This window comes from Eublepharis macularius, chromosome 5 (assembly GCF_028583425.1).
Source record: "Eublepharis macularius isolate TG4126 chromosome 5, MPM_Emac_v1.0, whole genome shotgun sequence".
Classification (NCBI taxonomy): Eukaryota; Metazoa; Chordata; class Lepidosauria; order Squamata; family Eublepharidae; genus Eublepharis; species Eublepharis macularius.
Genome location: NC_072794.1, coordinates 171,263,277 through 171,287,407, shown reverse-complemented (window position 1 = coordinate 171,287,407; position 24,131 = coordinate 171,263,277). Strand labels below are relative to the sequence as shown.

At 49.2% G+C, this 24,131-nt stretch overlaps 1 protein-coding gene across 2 annotated transcripts in view; it reads right to left on the bottom strand.

Annotated features, from left to right (window-relative positions):
* Nucleotides 1–7,017: 7,017 nt before the first annotated feature.
* Nucleotides 7,018–24,131, bottom strand: part of MYLK2 (myosin light chain kinase 2) — a 41,659-nt gene continuing 24,545 nt past the window's right edge. For both annotated transcript variants that reach the window (XM_054980186.1, XM_054980188.1), the window contains exons 4-12: nucleotides 22,567–22,672; nucleotides 21,598–21,691; nucleotides 19,813–19,922; nucleotides 17,654–17,795; nucleotides 13,474–13,544; nucleotides 12,792–12,920; nucleotides 12,150–12,302; nucleotides 11,108–11,240; nucleotides 7,018–10,020 (exon numbers count right to left, since the gene is read on the bottom strand). In XM_054980186.1, the coding sequence (XP_054836161.1) occupies nucleotides 9,940–10,020; nucleotides 11,108–11,240; nucleotides 12,150–12,302; nucleotides 12,792–12,920; nucleotides 13,474–13,544; nucleotides 17,654–17,795; nucleotides 19,813–19,922; nucleotides 21,598–21,691; nucleotides 22,567–22,672 (1,019 nt within the window). In that variant the 3' untranslated portion in view covers nucleotides 7,018–9,939. The remainder of the gene's footprint in view (nucleotides 10,021–11,107; nucleotides 11,241–12,149; nucleotides 12,303–12,791; nucleotides 12,921–13,473; nucleotides 13,545–17,653; nucleotides 17,796–19,812; nucleotides 19,923–21,597; nucleotides 21,692–22,566; nucleotides 22,673–24,131) is intronic.

Sequence of the window (24,131 nt, the reverse complement as noted above, 5' to 3'; positions counted from 1 at the left end):
ACATCTAAAGAAGGGAGCTGTGATAACATCCTGAAAATCTTGTGGATCTCGACACCACTGGACTCAAATCCTGCTGTTCTACTGCAGACCAGCTCAGCTACCTACCGGAATATATTCCTTAGGAAGAACAGCCAGAACAAATTGAGCCTTTTTGCTATGGGAGCTGGCTGGGCAGGGGTAAGCTGGGAGGTTAAAATAGTCAGCAGCCACAAACCAGGCTGAGCAGTAAGGCTGCCAACCTCCAGACCTGTGGTGTACAGTTAACTTGTGCGAGTCACTGCCTAGGCATGACGTGATGGCTGCTAGGTTATAATAAATGGAGGATTAGTATATCAGTGCTACGGTAGCCAGAAGGGTGACCTCTGCGTTCTGAGACGGTTGGAAAACTTCTGGTGAGTAGCCGTGTTAGTCTATAGTAGTAGAACAAAATTCGAGTCCATTAGCACCATAAAGACCAACAAAATTTCACAGTGCATAAGCGTTTGCGATTCAAAGTTCACCATATCTGATGAAGTGAGTTTTGACTCACGGAAGTTTATACCCTGGAAATTTCTGTCTACCCACGACCTAGCCACAGTGACCCATGCAACGGTCACCTCCAGATTAGATTACTGCTTCTCGCTGTATGCAGGGCTTCCCTTGGGTCTGACCTGGAAATTACAGCCGGTCCGGAACGCTGCTGCGCGTGTCCTGATGAATATACCATACAGGGCACATATTACGCCGATCTTGCCGCAGCTGCACTGGCTCCCCATGGAGTTTCAGATCAGATTCAAGGTTTGAGTCTTAACCTTTAAAGCCCTAAATGGACTGGGACCAATACACCTGAGGGACCGCCTCTCCCCGTATATACCCCAGAGAGCACTCAGATCAGCAGGAAAACATCTACTGGTGGTCCCTGGTCCAGGGAGGCCCAGCGGGCCTCAACCAGGGCCAGGGCCTCTTCAGTCCTGGCCCCAACCTGGTGGAACTCTCTTTTGGAGGATACTTGGGCCTGCCAAGACCTTATACCTTTTCGATGGTCCTGTAGGCTCTGCCAGGTATATGGCTGAGGCCTGTCTAAGTTTATTTTTTTAGAAATGCCTCCCTACTGGTCTCCCATCAAGGGGGGGGTACTTAATCATCTGCCCCCTCGTCAGAGTGGCAGCACCAGTTTGTACCACCTCCCCCCCCCCCCCCCGCTTACATTTTGGTTGGGAAAGAGTGGAGCGAGCCACCGTCTTGGGATTGTGATTGTGTATATATTGATGACTCTGTTTTAATGTATTTAAATGTTTATTTTTGTATTATTATATTATTATATTTTTGTATCATTACATCATTCTAACCCACCCTAAGCCTGCTCGCGGGGAAGGAGGGCTATAAATTGAATTATTATTATTATTATTATTATTATTATTATTATTATTATTGATGATGATGATGATGATGATGATGATGATGATGATGATGATGATGATGATGATGATGATGATGATGATTCTGTTGGCCTTAAAATACTTCTGATTCCCGAATGCTTAGGGATAAATGCTGAATTCCCGAATGCTGCAGGGAATGGACGCCATCAGCCTGACTCTCAGGGTGCGATGACTTTCTGCATTACCAGTTGAGCTGGATTACTATATGAGCCAGATGGGTATTTATTGCAATGCAGGATCACTGTTCTTGTCATGGCCCAGTCTGGACTCAGTGAGGGCAAGGTCTCCTCTGGAGGAGAGGAGCCTCGTGTAGCCAGCCAGGACTCCTCAGGAGAAGAGGAGGAGTTCTGTGTAGCCAGCCCTAGCCCTGACTCAGCAGAAGCCAGGGATCAGGAACCACAGTTGCTGGCTGATCAGAGCTTACAGCCAGCAGCTGAGGCACCAGCACCCTCTGGCCCCAACACCACAGGGGAAGCTCAGCCAGGGACATCCCAGGCTACAGGTGCAGCACAACCAGGGGCCTCCACCCCCCCAGGTTCACCCATGCCCAAAGAACGCTGCAGACAACGCCAGAGATTGGAACTGCAGGAGAGACGGCGCAGTGCTTGTCTCCTGAGCCAACGCCAGATGCTGGAGAGCGATGATGAGTAGCGTCAGGATGGAGCCCCAGCAGCTGGCTGAAAACCACGCCTGACTATAAAAGCCAGTCTGGAGAAACTGCCAGGCGTGGAAGCAACGTGTCGATTACCTGCAACCACTGCCTGGAACCTTGCATCCTGTTCTTGCCTGCATCTTGACTTGATTCTCTCGTGCTCTGACCTACGGACTGGACTGGGCTTGGCTTTTGGATTCTGGAACCACCCCTGGCGTTTACCCTGTGCTCTGACTACGGACTGGACCTGGCTTTTGAATCTTGAACATGCCTTTGGCTTCATGTTAGTGCTTGGACTATCCACTGGGGCAGGCCCAGCCCATGACAGTTCTGGTATTCCCCGGCCTCCCTATTCCCACTCTTCTCTTCTCTGCTGTGCAGCAAGGCCGTCACCCGTGCATCAGTCCACTTCCACTTCACACCAGCCAGTTCCGTCCTTCACGTGTGCCAAGTGCTTTTAGCCTTTTCAGCTCTTAATGTTCCAGTCCAAACCTCATTCATGTTATTGAAGCCACGACTCAGCTTGAAGCCCCCAAACCTGCTTTCAGTGCTAGGTCCCACCCTTGGAATAGGCACAGCGATAAGGAACAGAGTATTTATGACCATGTGCAAAGTGTTTTTTGTCCATTGAAACAAGAGCCTTATAGCAACATATAAAACCTAGCAGATTTAAGATGGCACAAATTGTCACGAGTAGAATTCTGGAGAGGCGGCAGAAATATTCCCTAAATATACAATGAATAAATAGACTAGAATCCACACAAGCCTTTGCTACAATCCATTGTTTAGGGTATCTCTAGACATACAGATTTTTAAAGAGCTGTGGGGAATGGCTGTTTAAGAGAGCCCAAACAGCCACAGAGTACCACCACAGGGGGAGGAGTGTTCGTGCCTCCCCCCGCAAGCCATTTCCCTGTGTAGAAATCTCAGTGGAGGATATTTCCCCATTTTTACTGCTCCATGCACACTGAATACTCCACATGAAGCAGCAAAAACAGATACCCCCCCTCACTATTTTGGAAAACAGTTTGAGGGGGAAGTGAGAGCCCTTTCTCCCCCCACGCTGGCATTCTGAGGCCGTTTGGGCTTTCCTTTATTTTTTAACAGCCGTTCTCCGCAGTTGCTGTGAGGCTGCGGGAACTCTTTAAAACCTGCCCATCCAAAGAGACCCTCAGTCTTCCAAGTGCCACCAAGCTCAGCTGTTTTCACTCAGGATTAACCAAAGGTATTTTGGTGTTTCAAGCAAGGTATTTCCCTCGCCTCCTCTTCCACTACTGTCAGACAGATCCAAGCCAAGCCTTCGCAGCGTGGCAATGCCACAAGCCCCTTGTTTCGACCTGGCCAAGATGAGCTGAGCTCCTGTGGTGCACAGGCACCTTCCTCAATGCGCTGCCCCCAAGCAGTCTCTTGGGCAGCTTGCTTGGAGGACCAATACAGTTTGCTGCTGTTTAACTGGGAGCCAAGCTACAAGTGATGCCTGACACAGGTTAGACACTTGTCAGCTTCCCTCAAGTTTTGATGGGAAATGTAGGCATCCTAGTCTTGCAGCTTGACTCTCTGACTGCTGTCCAATGGACTGTTCAACTGTCACTTGTCCAACATGCCACCAAGCTGCCTACACTTCCCATCAAAACTTGAGGGAAGCTGACAAGTGTCCAACCAATGTCAGGAATCACGTGTAGTTTGGCTCTGAGACCCTGGCCGATTCCAAACGACTAACCTGAAGGCGCTGCATGCCGCCATGTTCCGGATCGCGACGGGGAAAACATGAAATATCACGTTTTCTTGTGCGAATTTGGCACGACGTTGCGCCAAACTCGCGCGAGAAAACGCGATATTTCGCGTTTTCCCTGTCGCGATCCGGAACATGGCGGCATGCAGCGCCTTCAGGTTAGTCGTCTGGAATCGGCCCCTCTGAAGGGTCTCAGAGCCAAGCTACAAGTGCCGAATTACACTTGCCTGGCAAGTGAACAGACTCACGTGTATTCCTCCCTTTTCACTTGCCCTCCACTTGCTCTCCACTTGATCAAGCGGAGAGCAAGTGAATGGCAAGTGAACAGGGAGGAATACACGTGAGGGCGAAGCTACAAGTGACGAATGACACTTGAACGGCAAGTGTATTTCTCCCTGTTCACTCGCACTCCACTCAATCCACTTGCTGTTCAAGTGTCATTAGTCACTTGTAGCTTAGCCCTCAGTCTGTTCACTTGCCAGGCAAGTGTCATTCGTCACTTGTAGCTTGGCTCTCAGTTAAACAGCCAGCACACACAGACACACAAGGGATTGGAGTGGGATAGTTACACATTGCAGTAGAAAATCCAAGTTGGATATTATTATTTCCAAGCAAGCAGGTATTTCTCATCTCAGAACAGAAACACTGGTTGACCTCTGTGCCGGGAAGGCGAATTACGACCCAGTTTAAGTGCTATTATCGTGTTGTCCCAATCTCCAGTATGATTTGAAATCCAGGAAAGAGGATTCTTTTCTTAGTCCCATTATGACTGGGGAGTGAATGAAATTTTTAGACCCTCACCAAACCAGAAGCTTGTACACTCCCCCCACCCCCACCCAGAAGATGTTACTGCAATGGAATCTGGAAATAGTGGACGCTTTGTTCCTCTATAGAGACCACGCAGAGGAGGAGCACTCCCCATATGGCTGCCTGGCCAACTGCAGTGACCAGAGAGTGACCGGTGGGACTGGGGGTGGAAAGGAAAAAGGTGTCTATGGTGCTTCCTGGAAGGAGTGGGCCTAGGAACTTCAGAGGAAGGGAGATAGTAGAACACTCTCGGGAAATGTTGAGAAGGAAACGAGCCCATTATCGCAGCCGTACTGCTGTTGCGGTTACCCACAGGCACGTAGTCTAAAACCCAAAAAGACCCTTTATATGTGTGCATATATGTGTGTGGTCAAGGCAAGGTCACGTCCTCAGCATCAGTTATCAGTCTGCACAAAACATCTGGAAAGCGACAGAGGCTGATTCCCGCCCCCCCTCCCCCCGGAAGGAAAGATCTCTGTATAAAACTAATTTAGTGGAGAGGAACGGACTTATGTGCACTGACAGGAAGGAAATACTGCCGAAAGATGCAGCCCAGGAGGAAGATCAGCCTGTTCACAAAACCTGAATCTGGTCAGTGTTTCTGAATGGTAAAACGCCTTAAGGCAATGGTTGTTGTGGGTTTTCCGGGCTGTATTGCCGTGGTCTTGGCATTGTAGTTCCTGACATTTCACCAGCAGCTGTGGCTGGCATCTTCAGAGCTGCTGGTGAAACGTCAGGAACTACAGTGCCAAGACCACAGCAATACAGCCCGGAAAACCCACAACAACCATCGTTCTCCGGCTGTGAAAGCCTTCGACAATACGCCTTAAGGCAACTTCAGACAGCCCACCTCTTAAGAGATTCCACAGTCCAGGCCTTTGAGGACCTACATGGTTGACACCACGAATTATGACTTCTCTCCTTCTGCTTAAGGTACCAGTCTCTAGGGGTGTGCATAAGCTTTGCTTTAAAAAAGAAAATTGAAATTCACCAAAAATGTCTGTGTGCCTACATGGAAAGACTGAACACGGAAACATGTGAATTACATCTGGGCCACAAAACCACATCTGGGCCACAAAAATGGGAAGCACAAATACTGGATGGGGGATACACTTCTGGACAGTTGTATATGTGAAAGGGATCTTGGGGTAAGAGTGGACTGTAAACTGAATATGAGCAGTCAGTGTGATGCGGTGGCAAAAAAGGCTAATTCAATCCTGGGTTGTATCAAAGGGGCCATAGCATCGAAATCGCAGGAGGTCATAGCCCCTCTCTATACTGCCTTGGTCAGGCCACACCTGGAGTATTGTGTGCAGTTCTGGAGGCCTCACTTCAAAAAGGATGTGGCCAAAATCGAGAAGGTGCAGAGGAGAGCAGGGGTCTGGAGACTGAGCCCTACGAGGAAAGGCTGAGGGCCTTGGGAATGTTTAGTTTGGAGAAGAGGAGGTTGAGGGGGGACATGATTGCCCTCTTTAAATATTTGAAAGGCTGCCATTTGGAGGAGGGCAGGGAGCTGTTCCAGTTGGCAGCAGAGGGTAGGACACGAAGCAATGGGCTTAAATTACATGCACAAAGGTACCAGCTGGATTTTAGGAAGAACTTTTTCACGGTCAGAGTAGTTCAAAGGTGGAAACAGCTGCCTAGGAAGGTGGTGAGCTCCCCCTCACTGGCAGTTTTCAAGAAGAGGCTGGATGAATACTTGTCAGAGATGCTTTAGGCTGATCCTGCACTGGGCAGGGGGCTGGACTAGATGGTCTGTGTGGCCCCTTCCAACTCTATGATTCTATGCAGAGCAAGCAAGCTTGCGAACATTTGCTTGTTTGCAGGGGGTGCTCCCACCTGGCCCCTGGACTTCCTGCTCAGCATTTAAGATTGCTCAGTCATCATCATCACCAACATACTAGCAAGACCGAAGAGCTAGAAACTTGGTTTTTTAAAAAAGAACGCTGAGATTCTGCCGGCAGCAAACTGTGTCGCCTGATGCCGATGGATGCGCATGCGCAGTGCGGCTGCAGAATCACAGAACGCAGATAAGTCCAGGGCACTTCCTAGACTCCAGATCGGGAAGCTGCCGGGTGGGTGCCCTCTTGGAAATGAGGTTCTCGGCATAGGATTGGAAGAATGGGGCACTGTACTCGGCCGGAGAGCAGTTCGGTAAAGACAGGGAGGATCTAAGGAGGCTAAAATCCACAGTTCTCCTTTGGGATGGCTACAGGCCTTCTACTTACTGGTGGTGTTCGGGTTCTACTGCTGGTGGGGAGTACCTGATCTGAACCCACTGATGCATCCCACTGGTGTTTTTTGGGGGGGGGGGGGATTGTACAGCAAGCTGCTGCAATTAAAAAATTCCCAAAGAGAAGCAAATCTGCTTTGCACAACACAAGCCATCAAGACAGGGGGGCTGGCACTTGACCTGTACATTTATTTACAATAAGCCCCGAGCGGTGGCCCCTCCAGTCTGTCTGCACCCCAAGAACGCTGCTCCCACCAACGCTGTGGCCATGCATGCGCTCGCTTGGCCGGGCAGGGGTCCTGGAGGTCAGATCCAGCGCGGCTTCTTGTCGAGATGGTGCTGTCCTTGGGACACATTGTGAAGAACTCCAGCGGAAGAACAGAGCTTGAAAATGAAGTTTTACTATGCTAAGGAGCAGGGCCGCATCCTGAAGACCCAGAGCTGGATTTTTGCACAAGCTAAGTACACAAGCTACAGCGCAGGGACTGCGATTACAAAGGACCTCTAAATACAGAAAATTCCTAATTTACCATTTGGGGTAGTACTCTGGGGACTTGCCATGGTTTAGTGTCTCAGCATGGCTTAATCTGGCTGAGAAGCCCAGCATTTGGCCACCAGCTCTGGTGTCAAACACCACTGAGCAGAGCTCTAGCAAAACACACCGCTAATCCTTTGCCATGGACAAATATTCTCTCTGCTCAGCGGTCCTGGGGTGCCATCACAACAGAGAGACTGAGAGACTCAACCTCCTCCTTTGTTTACTCTTGTCTAGGGGCTTGGCCCTGACCCCAAGAGATCTGTGTTACACTCCCATAGGGCGGCCTTCATAGCAAGCACATCGGCTCAGAGTTTGGAATGAGACCATTCGAGGGACGCACAGCTGCATAACTGTTCTTCCTCCTCTTGCCTTCCGGGGGCAACAGAGTGGTCACTGTGGGAAACAGGAAGCAGAGCACGAGGGACCGTAGCTCTGATCCAGCAGGGCTCATCTGATGTTCCTCTCTCCCACAATCATGCATAGAGACCAGAACACAAGTAAAAGCATCGTGCCCTGGCTATGCAAGCCTCATCATGCCCTGGCTATGCAAGCCTCATCATGCCCTGGCTATCCATGCCTCATCATGTCCTGGCTATGCAAGCCTCATCATGCCCTGGCTATGCAAGCCTCATCATGCCCTAGCTATCCATGCCTCATCATGCCCTGGCTATTCAAGTCTCTGGTCCATTTCATTAGCTAAAGCTTGCAGGACCCAGAGGCTTGTAGCACGATGACATCTTGTGACACATTTCGTTTCTCTAAAGATTACTGGGGAAAGGAGGAGGAAGGAACATGGAGTCTTCATTTCCAGGGGCATTTGGGCAGCCCTCCTAGCAATTCTCCATCCGAAAAATGAAATTTGTAAGGCCTGACCTCCCTTGCAGAGCTATGAAAAAATTTACAAGAGAAGGGATTCCGAAGCATTTTATGCTGTAGGTATTAAGTAATAATAAACTGCACTCCCTCCCATGGAACCACCTTTCGCCTCTGTTCTACAGCACTGGGTTATTGTGCAACACCACAAGCCAGTTTCTCGGGCTCTCTTCCCCACAGGGGATGACCCAGGTTAGCGGAGAAGCTTTGCGCCCTCTCGGCAGTTCCTGTCTGTTGGTGGTCAGCTCTGAAATGAGCCTTTCAGCTGGGCGAGGAGAAGCGAGTCCAGCTGGTCTCCATTAGGCCGGCTCAGTGCGTCCGCTGCCACCCCCTCCCTCTCCCCTTTCTCTTCAACAGCGCAGAAGGGCACCGGGGTTAGCACAAAGAGATGTACACAATGCAGGTCTTCTTTCTGCACCTCCTGCCCATCTGGGGATGCTCCTGGGACGAGGGGCGTTTGCTTCCTGTGCACCGAGCCCACCCAGAGCTTAAAGGAACTCTGCAGCGGAGCTTTGCTCATGCAAGGAGAGGAGGTTTGGAGTGCCACAGGCCAACTTCTAGTTTTGCATGGCTGCAGCCAGCCGCCAGGTTGATTATTTGGTTTGGGGGGCTGCTTGTAGAGGTGGTGCCTTGTACTCAAAGGGAGCATGTCGTGGCAGCAGTTGGAACATGGCTGTCACCGGAGCCCAGTGCGGGTGGATGGGAGCCCGGAAGGCTGGGCTGCAGTGTACCTGCCCCCGCACCTGCTGCCATGGACAGCCAAGCAGTGAAGGGGGTATGAAAAAGGCCAGACGTGTGGGAGTCCCTGCCAAGTAACCACAGCAGGTTTGGCTCACCACCCCAGCGCAAGGCCCCTTTCAGGCCATAGCTTAAGCAGAGAAGCAGCTTCACAGAGGAGAGAGGCGCAGGGAATTCTCTAGTCTAATCAAGATGATAATATCTGGACAGCAACTTTTGGCCACATTTGCTCAATCAGGGGAAAGCAAACACCCCCCGGCTTGAGGCTTGGGACAGCGTTCTCCACGGCAAACGGGAGTCAGCAGAGGGGAGAAAGTTTGGAGATGGGGATGCAGGAAAAAAAATCCCAGTTGGTACCAGACTGGGACAGACTGGTCACAATGGGAAATGCGGAGCAGCGAAGTCATGGGGTACGGTTATACCATGGGGACAGAGGCCAAACTGAGACAGCCAGACTGGATCCAGAACTCGGTGGTGGTTAGGCAGGAAGGTCCCTCCCAAGCAGTGATAATTCTGACTTATGCCTACTGAGGTATGCAAGAGTAACTTGGGAGCAGCAGGCCACCCACCCTCGGCGGCAGCCTGTGGAGAGTTGGGTCCCAAAGGGGGACTTGCTTAGCAGCGGAATACCCCAGGTGTATTTCAGCCAGGAGAATGAGGCTCATATCAGCAGACTGGGGGAGAGGGCCTCTCGTACAGGAGAAGGAGCAAGCATTAGACAATGGGTGCAGCCAGCCTGGGGCAATTCTAAGCCGGCATCCACCGCTCCTCACCACCCCAGCTCTCCGGGAAGCTGCTAAAATCTGTCCTCCGGGGTGGGCTCCATTCTTCTTAGTGAGGCAGTTCCCAGGACGCAGGACACTGCACACGGTTCAAGCTTTGCCTCTCGGGTCTTCCCCCTTCCGCTTGCGAGTCGTTCAATTTCCACCCAGTTCCAGACGCCTGTGCTCAGACTCCCAGGGCTGTCAAGGCTCCTGAGCTGGTGATCTTTTTGAAGCGGTTAGCAGCACAAACACCAATGAAGTTTTTCTGCATGGCAAATCATTGAAAAACACACACACACAAACAACAGTGAAACAAGGGGCATTAGCAATAAAAATAGAAAACACATCTTGTAAGTAAGGCTGTGAGTCTTCTGCGTTTTTTAAAAAAAAACCAAACATTCAGCACAAAGGAAAGTGGAATTCTGCTAAGTGAATCAGTTACACAAACCAAACGACTTTGAATTTTAACTTATTTTGCGTAGCTAAGGACAAGGAGCTATAGAGGACCTCTGCTGGATTTTTAGATTTCACCAGAGGTGGCTGGCACTTGCTGAAGCACGTCTTCCCAGTCCGAGGGGCCAGAAATTGCCTTTAAGAATACCGTATGATGTACTTGCATAGTGCTATTACTAATATGCAGGGCTTTTTTTCAGCAGGAACGCGGGGGAACGGAGTTCCGGAACCTCCTGAAAATGGTCACATGGCTGGTGGCCCCGCCCCCCTGATCTCCAGACAGAGGGGAGTTGAGATTGCCTTCCGTGCGGCACGGAGGGCAATCTAAACTCCCCTCTGCCTGGAGATCAGGGGGCAGGGCCACCAGCCATGTGACCATTTTCTCCTAGGGCAACCCACTGAGTTCCACCACCTCTTTCCCCCCCAAAAAAGCCCTGCTAATATGGGAAAAGACAGAATCCTGATTGTAGGTTTTGCCCATGGCTTTGATTCAGGGATGTTCTAGTTGTCAAGTGAGAGGGGTGTGTGTGTGTGTGAGAGAGAGAGAGAGAGAGAGAACACACTGAAACGGGCTCAACACAGATACATGCACTCATCCTAACATGCCATTCTTTTACAAAGCTGAGCTCTGAGAAAAGCAGCGGCTGAAGAAGCTGCCTGCGCATAGCACTGATTGGCTGCTAGTCGTGTCCCCCCAAACTTCTCCATGGACCTCCACCCAGAAAGGGAAGCTCCAAAAAAAAGCAAGCACTCTTCAGAAAGCAGCCCTCTGAGCAAGGGGCTTCGGATGGATGGCTGACATGAGCCAAGACACACGGAAGGCCACAAGCTGTCAAATTCAGTGACCCCCCCCCACTTCTCCCTGGCACCACAGGCAACAGATCCCCACCCCCCGTTACCTTCCAGCGCCGCCGCATGACATATTTCCTGAGCAGGACCTGGGATTTTAAGCGCCGGTTGACCCGTTTGGCCTTTTCCGCCAGGTTATTGAGCCAGGGGTGCTGGAGGCATTGCGCCGCATTCAGACGTCGGCTGTAGGCAGGGGAGAAGAATTATGCCAGCTGCGGTTTCCGAATGCATAACTCAGCCTAGAACCCTCCGCTCCCAGCATCCCTTGTGCTGCACTGTGCCAGGCACCGAACTTCGCCTCCCTGCCGGGACCCTCAGCTGATAAGGGCAGCATCACTGCCTCAAAGGCTTGTAGGCATCTGATTAGAATCTCACTCTGTTCTGAGCTCACTACGGCAGGGTTGGTTGCAAGGATCACAAACTACAATTTTAAAAAGACGTGACAGGAGGAGCTACATGTATTTGTTCACTGATTTTTACACTGAAAATGGAGAGTGCATGAATAAGGGAAGATATCCTCTTGCCACTCCCAGGCACTGCCCTGTCTTTGCTCAGAAAAATGATTCCAACAACAGAGCGCAAAGATTCTGAGGTGCAGGAGCCAGCTGTGCCATTCACTCCCTTTCTGTTAAAATCAGGGAATACCCGCTACTTTAAACATGAAGGAGAGAAAACACATGAACAAATACACAGGGATCCTCTTCTGCATCAGTTTTGACCCTGAGATACGTTGCATCGAGAGTATTTTCAAGCATTATATAAATCCTCATTACGATGAGAATAATAATAACAGCAACATTTGAGTCAGAGAGAATTTCAGCCCAAGTCTGATAATGAAAACCAAATATACATTTTTCTTCCCCCTCAAATGTCGGCTTAAAAAAAGAAGTCTGGGAAGTGGGAACCAAACAGGTTCTTTCCACCCACCCACCTAATTTCTAGACACTGCAGTGCTGGAGGGAACCACAGTCACTTTCCATCCAAAACATTTCAACCGTTTCGAAACGCACAAGGGAGAGGGGTGGGCCCATTTGCTTTCTGGGTCTCTCTCTTATGAAAATCTGAGCTAAGGCGCCTCAACTGGGCCCAAACCTTTTGTCCTTGATGATCAAATTGGAGACAAAGTCCTTGGCTTCATCCGAGATGCCCTCGAAGGCTTCCTCATCGAAATACCAGTTGGCCGCCAGGACGTTGTTGAGAGTTTCTGTGTCATTGTCCCCCAAGAAAGGGGAGAGTCCGCTCAGCCTGAGAGAGGAAGAGGAGGGGAATAGTAAGAAGAGCCCGTTAGTAACAGAAAACCCTCTAGAGAGACAGCCCAATTTCCCTGCCAAAATCAAGCCTCTCAAGAACCAGCACTCTGGCCACATAAGCCATTGCCGAAGAATCTCAGAACCTTCCTGGGTCAGGCCCAAAGTCCATCCTGACCAGTATTCTCTTTCCAGCAGTGTTTCTGAGAGTCCCACAAGCACAGCGCAAAAGGTAGCCCTTCCCTGCTGCCTGTTCCCAGCATGTGGTGACCGGAGGTAGACTGCTACTGAACATGAAGGTTCCTTCCTTGCTGACATCTCTTCCATGATGATCTCTCCTCATTTAGGGCTGAGGTGATTCCAGTGGCGGGGGGCACATCTCCCCAGGCCATTGGCACACCAGGACTTTTTTTCTGGCGACCACCATGGCCAATCCTTTCTCCCGCCATACCCTGCTAGACATGAGAAATGCCCCGGGGTCACTCACAGCATGTAGGCGATCACCCCCATACTCCACATGTCAGTGGTGTAGGAGACTTGCTCGTAGCTGACCACTTCCGGTGACAGGAACTCCGGGGTGCCGAAGTTCACCTTCAGCTTCTCATAAGGATTGAACCTGGGAAGAATCATAGAATCGTAGGGTTGGAAGGGACCGCCAGGGCCATCTAGTCCAACCCCCTGCACAATGCAGGAAATTCACAACTACCCCCCACAACTGCCCCAGTGACCCCCTGCTCCATGCCCAGAAGAGGCTGCCATCCTCCTCAGAAGAAGAGGAAGAGGCGCCTGGACCTCTGAGGCATGCAGGCACCTTCCGTTGAGAGGGCAACTTTAGACTGGCGCTCCATTCACTACGAACTTGATTTTGTCTTTGTCTTGCTTGGAGCCAAATGAGGGCAGCTACCCCCTAAAGACTACTGCATTACTAAGAGATGGGATAAGGTCCTGCCACCCCCAGGGTACACGCTTGGTAAAAGGGGAGCAGTTTTCTGATGCCCTCCAAAAGGAGTAGGATGTGGCGTGGGAGTAGGAGAAACAGCTTGTTTGGATAGCGATGAACAGGTGTTTCCTTCCAGAGAGCTGAAAGCCATTTGAAAGAGTGATCACTGCTTCTGGCTCAGGTTGCCAACTTCCAGGGGAGGGGGCCTAGAAACCATGCAGAGCATTACCTTCGAGCAAGTCCAAAATCAATGATCTTCACCATGTGACCAGTGGCTGTCACACAGAGGATGTTGTCTGGCTGCAAAGGGAGTGAGAAAATTTCCCCTGGTTAGTGACTTGAGGGGACGGCAAAGACATAGACACAAAGGGCTGGACGGGACACCGAAGGGTCATCTAGTCCAACCCTCTTCACAATGCAGGAAATTCAGAGTTATCCCCTCCTCGCCTCCCTCGATGACCCGTGTTCTATGAGCAGAGGAAGGCAAAAAACCTCCAGGATCCCGAGCCAATCTGGCCCGGAGGAAAAGTCCTTCCTGACCCCAAAGTGGCAATCAGATTACCCTGGGCAAGAAAGGGTTACAAGATCCTTTCTTCTTACACTCCCTTATAGAATTATCATTGCTGTCAAACCACACGTGCAGCTTGGTTTAAGGGGACCAGGAAGGGAAAAGGAAGCACTCCCTATCTTCAAACCTGTCAAACTTTGAGGAAACCCCTTATCTGTATTTATTCATTTAAATTTTTATTTATTTTCAAAAATTGTACGGCCACCATTCTGCCCAAAGAGGGCCACCAAGGTGGCTATCAGGAAGAACAAAACATCCTTAAAACATATAATAAAAACCATAAGAAGCAGTAAAAGCCCAAACTAAAATATATATTAAAAGCACATGAAACAGTCATTAAAACATAAAGCAGGATCGCTGAGAAAATGCCAGACAATACAAAAAAGTTTTCACTCATTGGTGGAAGACAGTGATAGAAGAGAGCTAAATATCCCTGGGGGCTGTGCCACACTTGCCTAACCTCAGAAGGTGGGCCACCCGAAGCAGACAGTATACAGTAGTATATTCTATAGTCCATATCCCTTTACCAATGTATCTCTTTGAATCATTTTCATATAGTACATCCCTCCTAATGTAAAATAAGCCCTCCTGAACAATACAGTTTTGCACAGGTTGCAGAAAGCCAGGAGAGGGGGAGGCCATTCAATAAGCTGGGGGCCACAACAGACAATACGTGTGTACAGACTGCCTCTCCAGGGAACTGCTTAACGTGGTTGAGAACGTTAGATGCAATAAAAAACACACAGAAATTATCTATAACGAACAGTCATAAAACAAGCCAGGGTATAAAACAGACAAAATAACAAGGTTGCCACCTCTGGGATGGGAAATTCTTGGAGATTTGGGAGTGAAGCCCAAGAAGGGAAAGGAAGTTCAACAGGGATTTATTTTATTATTTATTTATTTTTATTTATGTCATTTATAGTCTGCCTTTCTCAGTGAGACTCAAGGCGGATTACACAGTGTGAGATTAGTACAGTCAGTATCAAGAACATTTCCATAAACAATGCCACAGGGTAAATAGATATAAGTTTGCAAAGACAGAGCATTAGCAGGAATTCAATACAACAGAGTGGTACCATTTTCTCCAAGAAAATCTCTGTAGCCTAGGGATCAGTTGCAATTCTGGGAGAACACCAATCCCACCTGGAGGTTGGCAACACTACAAAATAGCCTATGCAATTCATAAAACAGTACTCAGGCTAGGCACAGACCCTAAAAAGAGCTTTAAAAGATAAGCCTCTCTCAGCAGAAAAAAAAATGTTTTGGCCTCGTGCCTTTAAGAGAGCAAAAGAGGTGCCTCAAAAGGGTGGACTTTCCATAATGTAATAGATGCCTTATTATGATTTAAACTAAGAAAAAGCTCTGCCTGCTAGGTTGTTTCACACATGGAAGTGGAAAGTTGACAGAAAGAGATTCTCACCCCCTCGTAATGGTGGAATGGGATGGCCAATGCAGGCCGCTGGCAGTAAGTTCAAGACTGACCAGAGGAAGCATTTCACATAACACATCATGACCTTGAAACGACTACTGATGAAGGTTAAAGGAGAAAGTGCCAAAGCAGGATTACAGCTGAACATCAAGAAGACAAAAGTAATGACTACCGAGGAATTACTCAATTTTAAATTTGACATTGAGGAAACTGAAGTTGCTCAAGATTTTCTGTTCCTTGGCTCAATCATCAACCAACAGGGAGACTGCAATGAAGAAATCAGAAGAAGATTGAGACTTGGAAGAGCAGCTGTGAGGGAGCTACAGAAGATCCTTAAAGAGGTCTCTCTGGGAACCAAGATCAAGATAATCCAAACTATGGTATTCCCCACTGCTATGTATGGATGTGAAAGTTGGACAGTGAAGAAAGCGGACAGGAAGAAAATGGATTCATTTGAAATGTGGTGCTGGAGGAGAGTTTTGCGGATACCATGGACTGCCAAAAAGACAAATAAGTGGGTACTAGATCAAATCAAGCCTGAATTCTCCCTAGAAGCTAAAATGGCAAAACTGAGGCTATCGTGCTTTGGTCACATCATGAGAAGACAAGATTCTCTGGAAAAGTCAATAATGCTTGGAAAAGTGGAAGGCAGCAGGAAAAGAGGAAGACCTAAAAGGAGATGGCTGGACTCAATAAAAGAAGCCACGTTCTCCAGTTTGCAGGATCTGAGCAAGTCTGTTAATGAGAGGATGTTTCGGAGGTCATTCCTTCATAGGGTCGCCATAGATCAGAGGTGACTTGATGGCACATAACACACACCATTTTTAGAAGCCATCTTACATTCAGATCCATTGTCCTTGTGGGTAAATACGGCAATACCACAACAAACTATTCCAATTGCTTATTTTTAAATGTTTTTCTAATCTAGAGTCTGAGCTCTCTGGATTGAGAACGGTTCCCCCCTCCCTTTACACTGAACATCTAGCACAGATGTTCGCACATCATCAAAGATTTGTCGGCTGATGATCAATCCCTCACAGCTACTCTTCCAAGTCTCGAGCAGATGACACCATGTTACTAGCAGAAAGTAGTGAAGACTTGAAACAACTACTGATGAAGGTTAAAGGAGAAAGCACCAAAGCAGGATTACAGCTGAACATCAAGAAGTAATGACCACTGAGGAATTACACAATTTTAAAGTTGACAATGAGAAAACTGAAATTGTTCAAGATTTTCTATTCCTTGGCTCAATCATCAACCAAAAGGGAGACTGCGATGAAGAAATCAGAAGGAGATTGAGACTCGGAAGAACAGCTATGAGGAGGCTAGATAAAATCCTTAAAGATAAAGAAGTCTCTCTGGGAACCAAGATCGAGATAATCCAAACTATGGCATTCCCCATTGCTGTGTATGGATGTGAAAGTTGGACAGTGAAGAAAGCTGACAGAAGAAAATTGATTCATTTGAAATAGGGTGCAAGAGGAATTAATAGCGAAGATAATGGAAAATGCGGAAATGGATAAACTTACGTCATTAATGAAAGGACGAATGGAAGACTTTGCTGCCCCCTGGACCCCCTTCTACAATTGGATTAAAAATAAATATAAAGACCCGAATGTAATAAATATATGAAGGCATTATTGTAATTTGTTACTAACAATCACAGTCAAAGGATTTGTAGTATGAAAAGATATGATATGTAGATAAGTAGAATGCTGATGCAAGCAGACGAAATGACATTTTTTTACCTTTTCTTTTCCCATCCCTCCTTTTCCACTATTTCTACTTTTATGAGAAAACTAATAAAATATTTATTTAAAATTGAAATATGGTGCTGGAAGAGTGTTTTGTGGATACCATGGACAGCCAAAAAGACAAATAAGTGGGTACTCAATCAAATCAAGCCTGAATTCTCCTCCTTAGAAGCTAAAATGACAAGACTGAAGCTATCGTACTTTGGTCACGTTATGAGAAGACTAGATTCTCTGGAAAAGTCAATAATGCTAGGAACAGTGGAAGGCAGCAGGAAAAGAGGAAGACCTAAAACGAGGTGGCTTGACTCAATAAAAGAAGCCACGTCCTCCAGTTTGCAGGATCTGAGCAAGTCTGTTAGAGACAGAACGTTTTGGAGAACTTTCATTCATAGGGTCGCCATAGGTCGGAGACAACTTGACGGCACATAATACACACAACACATCATGATCTTATAGAACTCACTGCCACAAGATGTGGTGATGGCCAGTTGCTGAGACTGCAACTGGGCAAGACCTCCCCCCTATGGGAGTATGACAAAGGATGTTATAATTAATGACATACTTTGTAAGCCGCTCGGAGTGGGCATTAAGTTGTCCTGAAGGACGGTATATAAATCGAATGTTGTTGTTGTTATGGGAAGCGCTGGTTTCATACCTTGAGGTCCAGATGCAGCACCCGCATGTGGTGCATGAAGAGGATCCCGTCGCAGATCTGCCGCACAAAGACCATGCAGTCGACCTCGGTCAGCTGGTAATCCTCATCAATGATCCGCTCAAAGAGCTCCCCGCCCTCCACGCTGAGTACAGAGGAGACACAGCATTAGCTAACTGGGCAAGGCTCTTTGTACTGTGTTTTGACACTCCCCTCCCCAGTAAACCCACAGTTTTTTTCAGGGGTCATTTCGTAGAAAAAGAGCTGGAGGAACTCATTAGCATAACTCATTAGCATATGCCACACCCCTTGCCATCAACAGAAGTGTGTCATTTGCATAACTGATTTGCATATACCACACACCCTGACATCACCTATCCTGGCTGTTTTGGACCCCATCCTGGCCATTCAGGGCCGAAATTGGGCCCAAAATGGCAAAAAAGGGGCTGAAAATGGCCGAAAAGGGGCCCAAAACGGTCAGGATCGGGCTGTTGCTGAGTGGGAGAGTGATCCACCACCTGTCAGAGGCCTGATCTGGGCCGTTTCAGCCCCAATGCAGGCTGAAACGGGCCCAAAATGGCCGATAGTCACATGGGCGGGGTCACTGGACACGTGACCTCTTTGGAAAACTGCTGGAATGGCATTCCGGCGCGTTCCCCCTCGAAATGAGCCCTGGTTTTGGTTTTCTTTTTAATTCTCCTTTCTCCTCCATGTCTGTTGCCCTTCTTGGATTTCTTTATTGCACCTGAGCTCTGGCCCCTCTTTTAGCTCTACCCCCCCCCACTTCTTGCACCAAGAACAGTTGAATTTCATGACCCCTTTCAATGGGCCATCAGCTTCTGCTTTGCTGTCAGCTTAGTAGCTGGCCTTTCTTCCAGGATGGCATAGACAGGGATCCCACACGCACACTTTATCCTCACAACAGCTCCGTGAGGTAGACCAAGGGGAGAGAGAATGACTGCCCCAAAGTCACCAGTGAGCTTCACTCAGGCAATTTGAACCCAAGACCAGGCCACAACTGAGAACCAAGCTACAAGTGATGCCTGACACAGGTTGGACACTTGTCAGCTTCCCTCAAGTTTTGATGGGAAATGTAGGCGTCCTGGTCTTGCAGCTGCTGTCCAGTGGACTTTCCAACTGTCACTTGTCCAACATTCCGCCAAGCTGCCAACATTTCCCATCAAAACTTGAGAGAAGCTGACAAGTGTCCAACCTGTGTCAGGCGTCACTTGTAGCTTGGGTCTCACTTAGCCTCACTAGCTCTCATCCAGTGGGACAGAATTGACACCATTTATTCTGTGTCAGCAAGTCTTGAAAAATGGCAATGAGCTGTTTGTGGTACTGAATATCCCACCCACCCCTCACAATATCCTGCTCTGAGAATCTTGCTGGTTGTTGAAACATCACCAGGACTTATCCACACGTTCAGCCCAATTTGGACCTCCTTAAGGACTAGCAACACCCATTCAGGAAGTAAAAATTAGTTTTTTTACTGCGTTTATACCCCATCTTTCTCCTCCCGTGGGAACCCAAAGGGGCTTACATCATTCTCCTTTGTTCCATTTTATCCTCACAACAAACCCGGCAATGAAGATTAGGCTTAGAGTCTCTGTACCCAAGATGGGGACGCTCAAGTGCTGGGAGGTGCAATGTTAGCCGAGAAGAGTAGTTTTAAAAGACAGAGACAGCAGAGATTGCTCCACAGAAGGTTTGTTAATTTCATTTTCACCTCCCTGAAGGGGTGAAGTTGACAGAGCCTTCTGGAAGGCAAAGGTGAAATTAACAAACTCTCTGAGGAGCGATCTCCACCTGCTCTGTCTTTTAAAACTACGCTTCCTGGCAAACATTGCGTCTTCCTACAATTGAGCGTCCCCATGTAAGATGTCTTGTGACTGGGTTACCCAGTGAGCTTCCACAGTGGGGTGATTTGAACCTGGGTCTCCCAGATCCTAGTTTTGACACTCTAACCACTACTCCGACCTGCCCTGCTCTAACCACTACACAGTACTGGCTCTCGAAATGAAACCGAAAACCAAAATACTCCCAAATGCTGACGCCCAATGCTTTGCGCACAGAATTCCACAGCGGCAGAAGGCCTAAAGCCGGCATGCAGGAAAGAACAGGGGCAGATGCTTCGCCAGGCGCCACCCCTGGCAACTCACAACTCCATGAAGAGCATGATTTCCCTGGGCGTCTCGATGGCGTCATATAGCTGGATGAGGTTCCTGTGGTTCAACTGGTTCATCACATCAATCTCCACCTCCGCCATCTCCTGTGGGGCAAAGACAGGGTCAATGACTGTGGGCCTTGGCTAGCCACTACACTTTAGGTGGGCATTAGCCTGGATGAAGAAGGAGACGTGCTTTGCCCACCCTACCCCCCCCCCCCAGGGCTTCTTCCCTGTGGTCGGTGCTCCAGCATCTCTGATATTTCCCCTGCCTTCCTTCCTTATCCATTCCTGCCCAAATTCCACATCAGATCTCAGGGCAGGGAATGGAGCATCAGAGCCAGCTCCAGGTGTTTGGGGCGGGGGCTGAACAAGAGGTCTTGCAATCACTCTGCCCCCCCTCCCGTGCACATGCCTGACACAGTGCTTCTCCCCGAAGAGCTCACATGAAGCTGCCATATACTGAGTCAGACTATAATAATAATGATAATGATGATGATGATGATGATGATGATGATGGTGGTGGTGGTGGTGGTGGTGGTGATGATGATGTTTGATTTATATACCGCTCTTCAGGACAACTTAATGTCCACTCAGAGCGGTTTACAAAGTATGTCATTATTATCCCAACAACAGCAAACACCCTATGAGGTGGGTGGGGCTGAGAGAGCTCTGAGAGAGCTGTGACTGGCCCAAGGTCACCCAGCTGGCTTCAAGTGAAGGAGTAGGGAATCGGATCTCCAGATTAGAGTCCCACGGTCTTAACCACTACACCAAGCTGGCTCCATCAAGGTCTCTGATGTCTACTCAGAGCCGTTCTCTGGGGTCTCAGGCAAAGCTCTTTCACATCACCATCTGCCTAGTCCTTTTATAACCGGAGATGCCTGGGCTTGAACTTTGGACCTTTGGCAAGCAAAGCAGAGGCTCTTCCACTGAGCCACAAAGGGAGCAGAACGTGGCTTTTTCACATGTCTTGTAAGGTCCATCTACACTGACATAGCTGGGAGGGGTGCCAGAGTCTCGCTCCTCTCCCGTCCAGGTGCCCCTCTCAGCAGGAACTAGAAGATCACTCTGGGCACCACCAGGCCCTTTGATGGAAGCAGAGGGGCCAAGGGTTGCCCATCAGCACTGATGGGCCTTGGCAGATACCCCCTGCTCCGGCCCTTCATTCCAGCCAAGCAAAGCGCTCTTTAGAGCACCTGGATGAGAAGGAAGCGGCCGGCAAAGCAGAGAAGCAGTTGCTGACCCAGAGCCTCCCAAACGCTTGAGAGAGCTGCCTTGGCAGAGTGGTAAGAAGGAGTTTTTTGACTTAGGGAAAGCTGAAACGCCTGGGAGTCAACGGAACGTTCCCGAGGCGAGTTCAGTTTGTGCAGATCCACCGGAAAAGTAAACTGGGTGAAACTGATTGCGTAAACACGCCCACCTTGAGATCAGCAAGCAGGCACGGCCTGGGAAGTCAAAAAACGGTCTTGGGACAAGCCAGGCTGAGAGGCCCCTGCAGTGCTAAGCACAGCTACCAGGCTTGGCTTCGCTTGCTCCTGGCTGCCAGGGCAGTGGCCCATCGGGAACTTTCCCTGTAAGTTAAATGGCCAGCAAGGTGGGCAAGAATCTTGTGGACCCAGAAGGACCCCCAGGTTTTATTCCAAGAGACGAACCAGGCCTCGGCAGGACAGCCAGGGTGGAGAGCATGGCGCAGGGCTGCATGCAGAAGAACGCCCTGGCACGTGGAGTTATAACTGCCCAGAGCTCCCACGCTCCCAGGACCAGCCAGAAGACATACCCTGTCCTTCGGCCCCTGCTTCTTAATACTTTTCACTGCAAGCTTGAGGCCTGTCTCCTTCACGGTACACACACGGACTTCCCCGAACTTCCCCCTGTGGCGAGAAAGGGAGAAGAAGAGAGATTGCATGAAGAATTGTTCTGAAGTCCTCTTCGAAACCCACCTTTCCCAGAAGGATTTGGGACGATCCTCTTATTCCTAACTGTCACAAGCTTTAATGGCTGTAAGTCCATTTGCTGCAATCCTCCCCCCCCCACGCTTTGTTTCCACAATTGTCTGTTTCAAATGTCAAGCTCTTTCAAAGCAGAGACCGGCATGGTGGTCTATAAGGTGCCATGACCTCTGACAACACCCTAGAAATCAGGGCTTTTTTTCAGCAGGAACACAGTGGAATGGAGTTCCGGCACCTCTTGAAAATGGTCACATGGCTGGTGGCCCCGCCCCCTGCTCTCCAGACAGAGGGGAGTTGAGATTGCCCACCGCGCCGCTGGAGTGGCATGGAGGGCAATCTAAATTCCCCTCTTTCTGGAGAGCAGGGGGCGGGGCCACCAGCCATGTGACCATTTTCACCGAGGGTGATTTAAACTTTAAAAAACATCCCCCTCGTTCCAGCTGACCCAAAATGATGTCATTGTGCAGTCCTGGGAGCATGCGCGCACTTGGCGCACATGCATGTGGTACCAGGGGTACTACCTCTCGCCAAGAGTTGCCCCTTGTGCTGACAACCCACTGAGTTCCACCACCTCTTTTCCCAGAAACAAAACCATGCTAGAAATAAATGCTAAATTTAAAAAGTCCTTGGTGTCTGGATGCTCAAGGGGGAAGACAGTAACTCAGGGGTTCTACTCCACAAAAGCTTACGCTGTAACAAAACCTTGTTAGTCCTCAAAGTACCCCTGGACTCCTTGTTTCTCAAAGGGAAACTGTTTGTCACCAGCTAGAAGGTTCAGAACCCCTCCCTGCTCTTACCCTCCGAGCGTCTCTTTGGTATTGACGCTGAAGATTTCTTTGAAGTCGGCTGTTCTCAGTTGGACGATGCGGTGGGTGAATGGTGCTGGTGGGGGTGGCGTGTCATCTGGAAGAGAAAGGTGGGGGGATAAATATTGGGATGTGCCTGCTGGGACGTCCCAGGAGAGGGGATGAAGGCAAAGAAGCCGGACCCCTCCAAGGTGTGTTCAGAGGGTGCCACCTACTGGCAACAACGGGATGGTACCTTGCTTTTTAACAACCTGGTTTGACCTTCGCTTTGGGCCCTGATTCGGGCTGCGTCCACACGAGAGATCCAAACAGCTGGTTTGAAGCCACAACAATTTAAGAACTGCAACCCTGGATGCCACGAAATGCTGCATGATACACACAGCCCTCTCAGGCAAGGTGACCCCATCAGAGCAACTGATTCTGTTCCACACAGCTTGAGTTTGGGGACATGGCTGAGCCATGTCGTGGTTCTGGAGCCCTGCTTTTTGGTCACTCCAGCTCACGTTGACAGAGGCCCCAGGTCCTTTGAGTACCGAGGGAGGGAAGGCTTGATTATTAGGAAGACTTCCATGTTCCCATTGAGGGGCTTCAGCCCGAGACCAGAAGCATGGAAAGAAGTACTCTAGCCAGGCTACCTCCTAGCATTGCCAACCTCCAGGTGGAGGCTGGATTCTCCCAGGATTACTGCTGATCTCCAGACTGCAGAGCTCAATTCTCCTGGACAAAAAGGCAGCTTCGAAGTGTGAACTCTCTGGCGTTATTTCCCACTGAGCTCCTTCCCTTTCCAAACTCTGCCCTCTCCAGGTTCCAGCCCCAAAGCTCCAGGAACTGGAGCTGGCAACACTACTATCTCCTCTTATCACACCAAATGAACATCGGCAAGTTTTATGAGTAGTGGGTGTTTTCTGGAAAGTGGCATCTTCCATAGTCATTGGTTTATTTTTTTATTTGTTGGTTTCATTTTATTTGGTCATTTCTATGCCCATGTTGTTAACAACAACAACATTCGATTTATATACTGCCCTTCAGGATGACTTAACGCCCACTCAGAGCGGTTTACAAAGTATGTTATCATTATCCCCACAACAACAATCACCCTGTGAGGTGGGTGGGACTGAGAAAGCTCTGAGAGAGCCATGACTGAGCCAAGGTCACCCAGCTGGCTTCAAGCGGAGGAGCAGGGAATCAAACCCGGCTTTCCAGATTCGAGTCCTGCTGCTCTTAACCACAACACCAAACTGTTCTTCCCAGAGGGGCCCAAAGTGGCATCCAGCCATTCCCCGCCCCCCCGCAAAAAAAACTGATCAATCCAAAAAAAGAAAAACTCTTTGGCTTCGATTGGGTCGGCTACCTATAGGCCCAGGCACCTGTGAGCAAAAGCACAGCCATTTTTCTTGCGAGCTTGAAATACAAAGCAGTTTAGTTGCTTGGCCTCGAGAGTGTAGCTGTGCAGAGAACTGCTTAGACAGCAAGATAGCAGAAGCTGGAAAACAAAGGCGTAGAAACCAGCTAGATAAGGAAGAAGAGAAAGTTTCACTTAGAGCACTTCACATCTG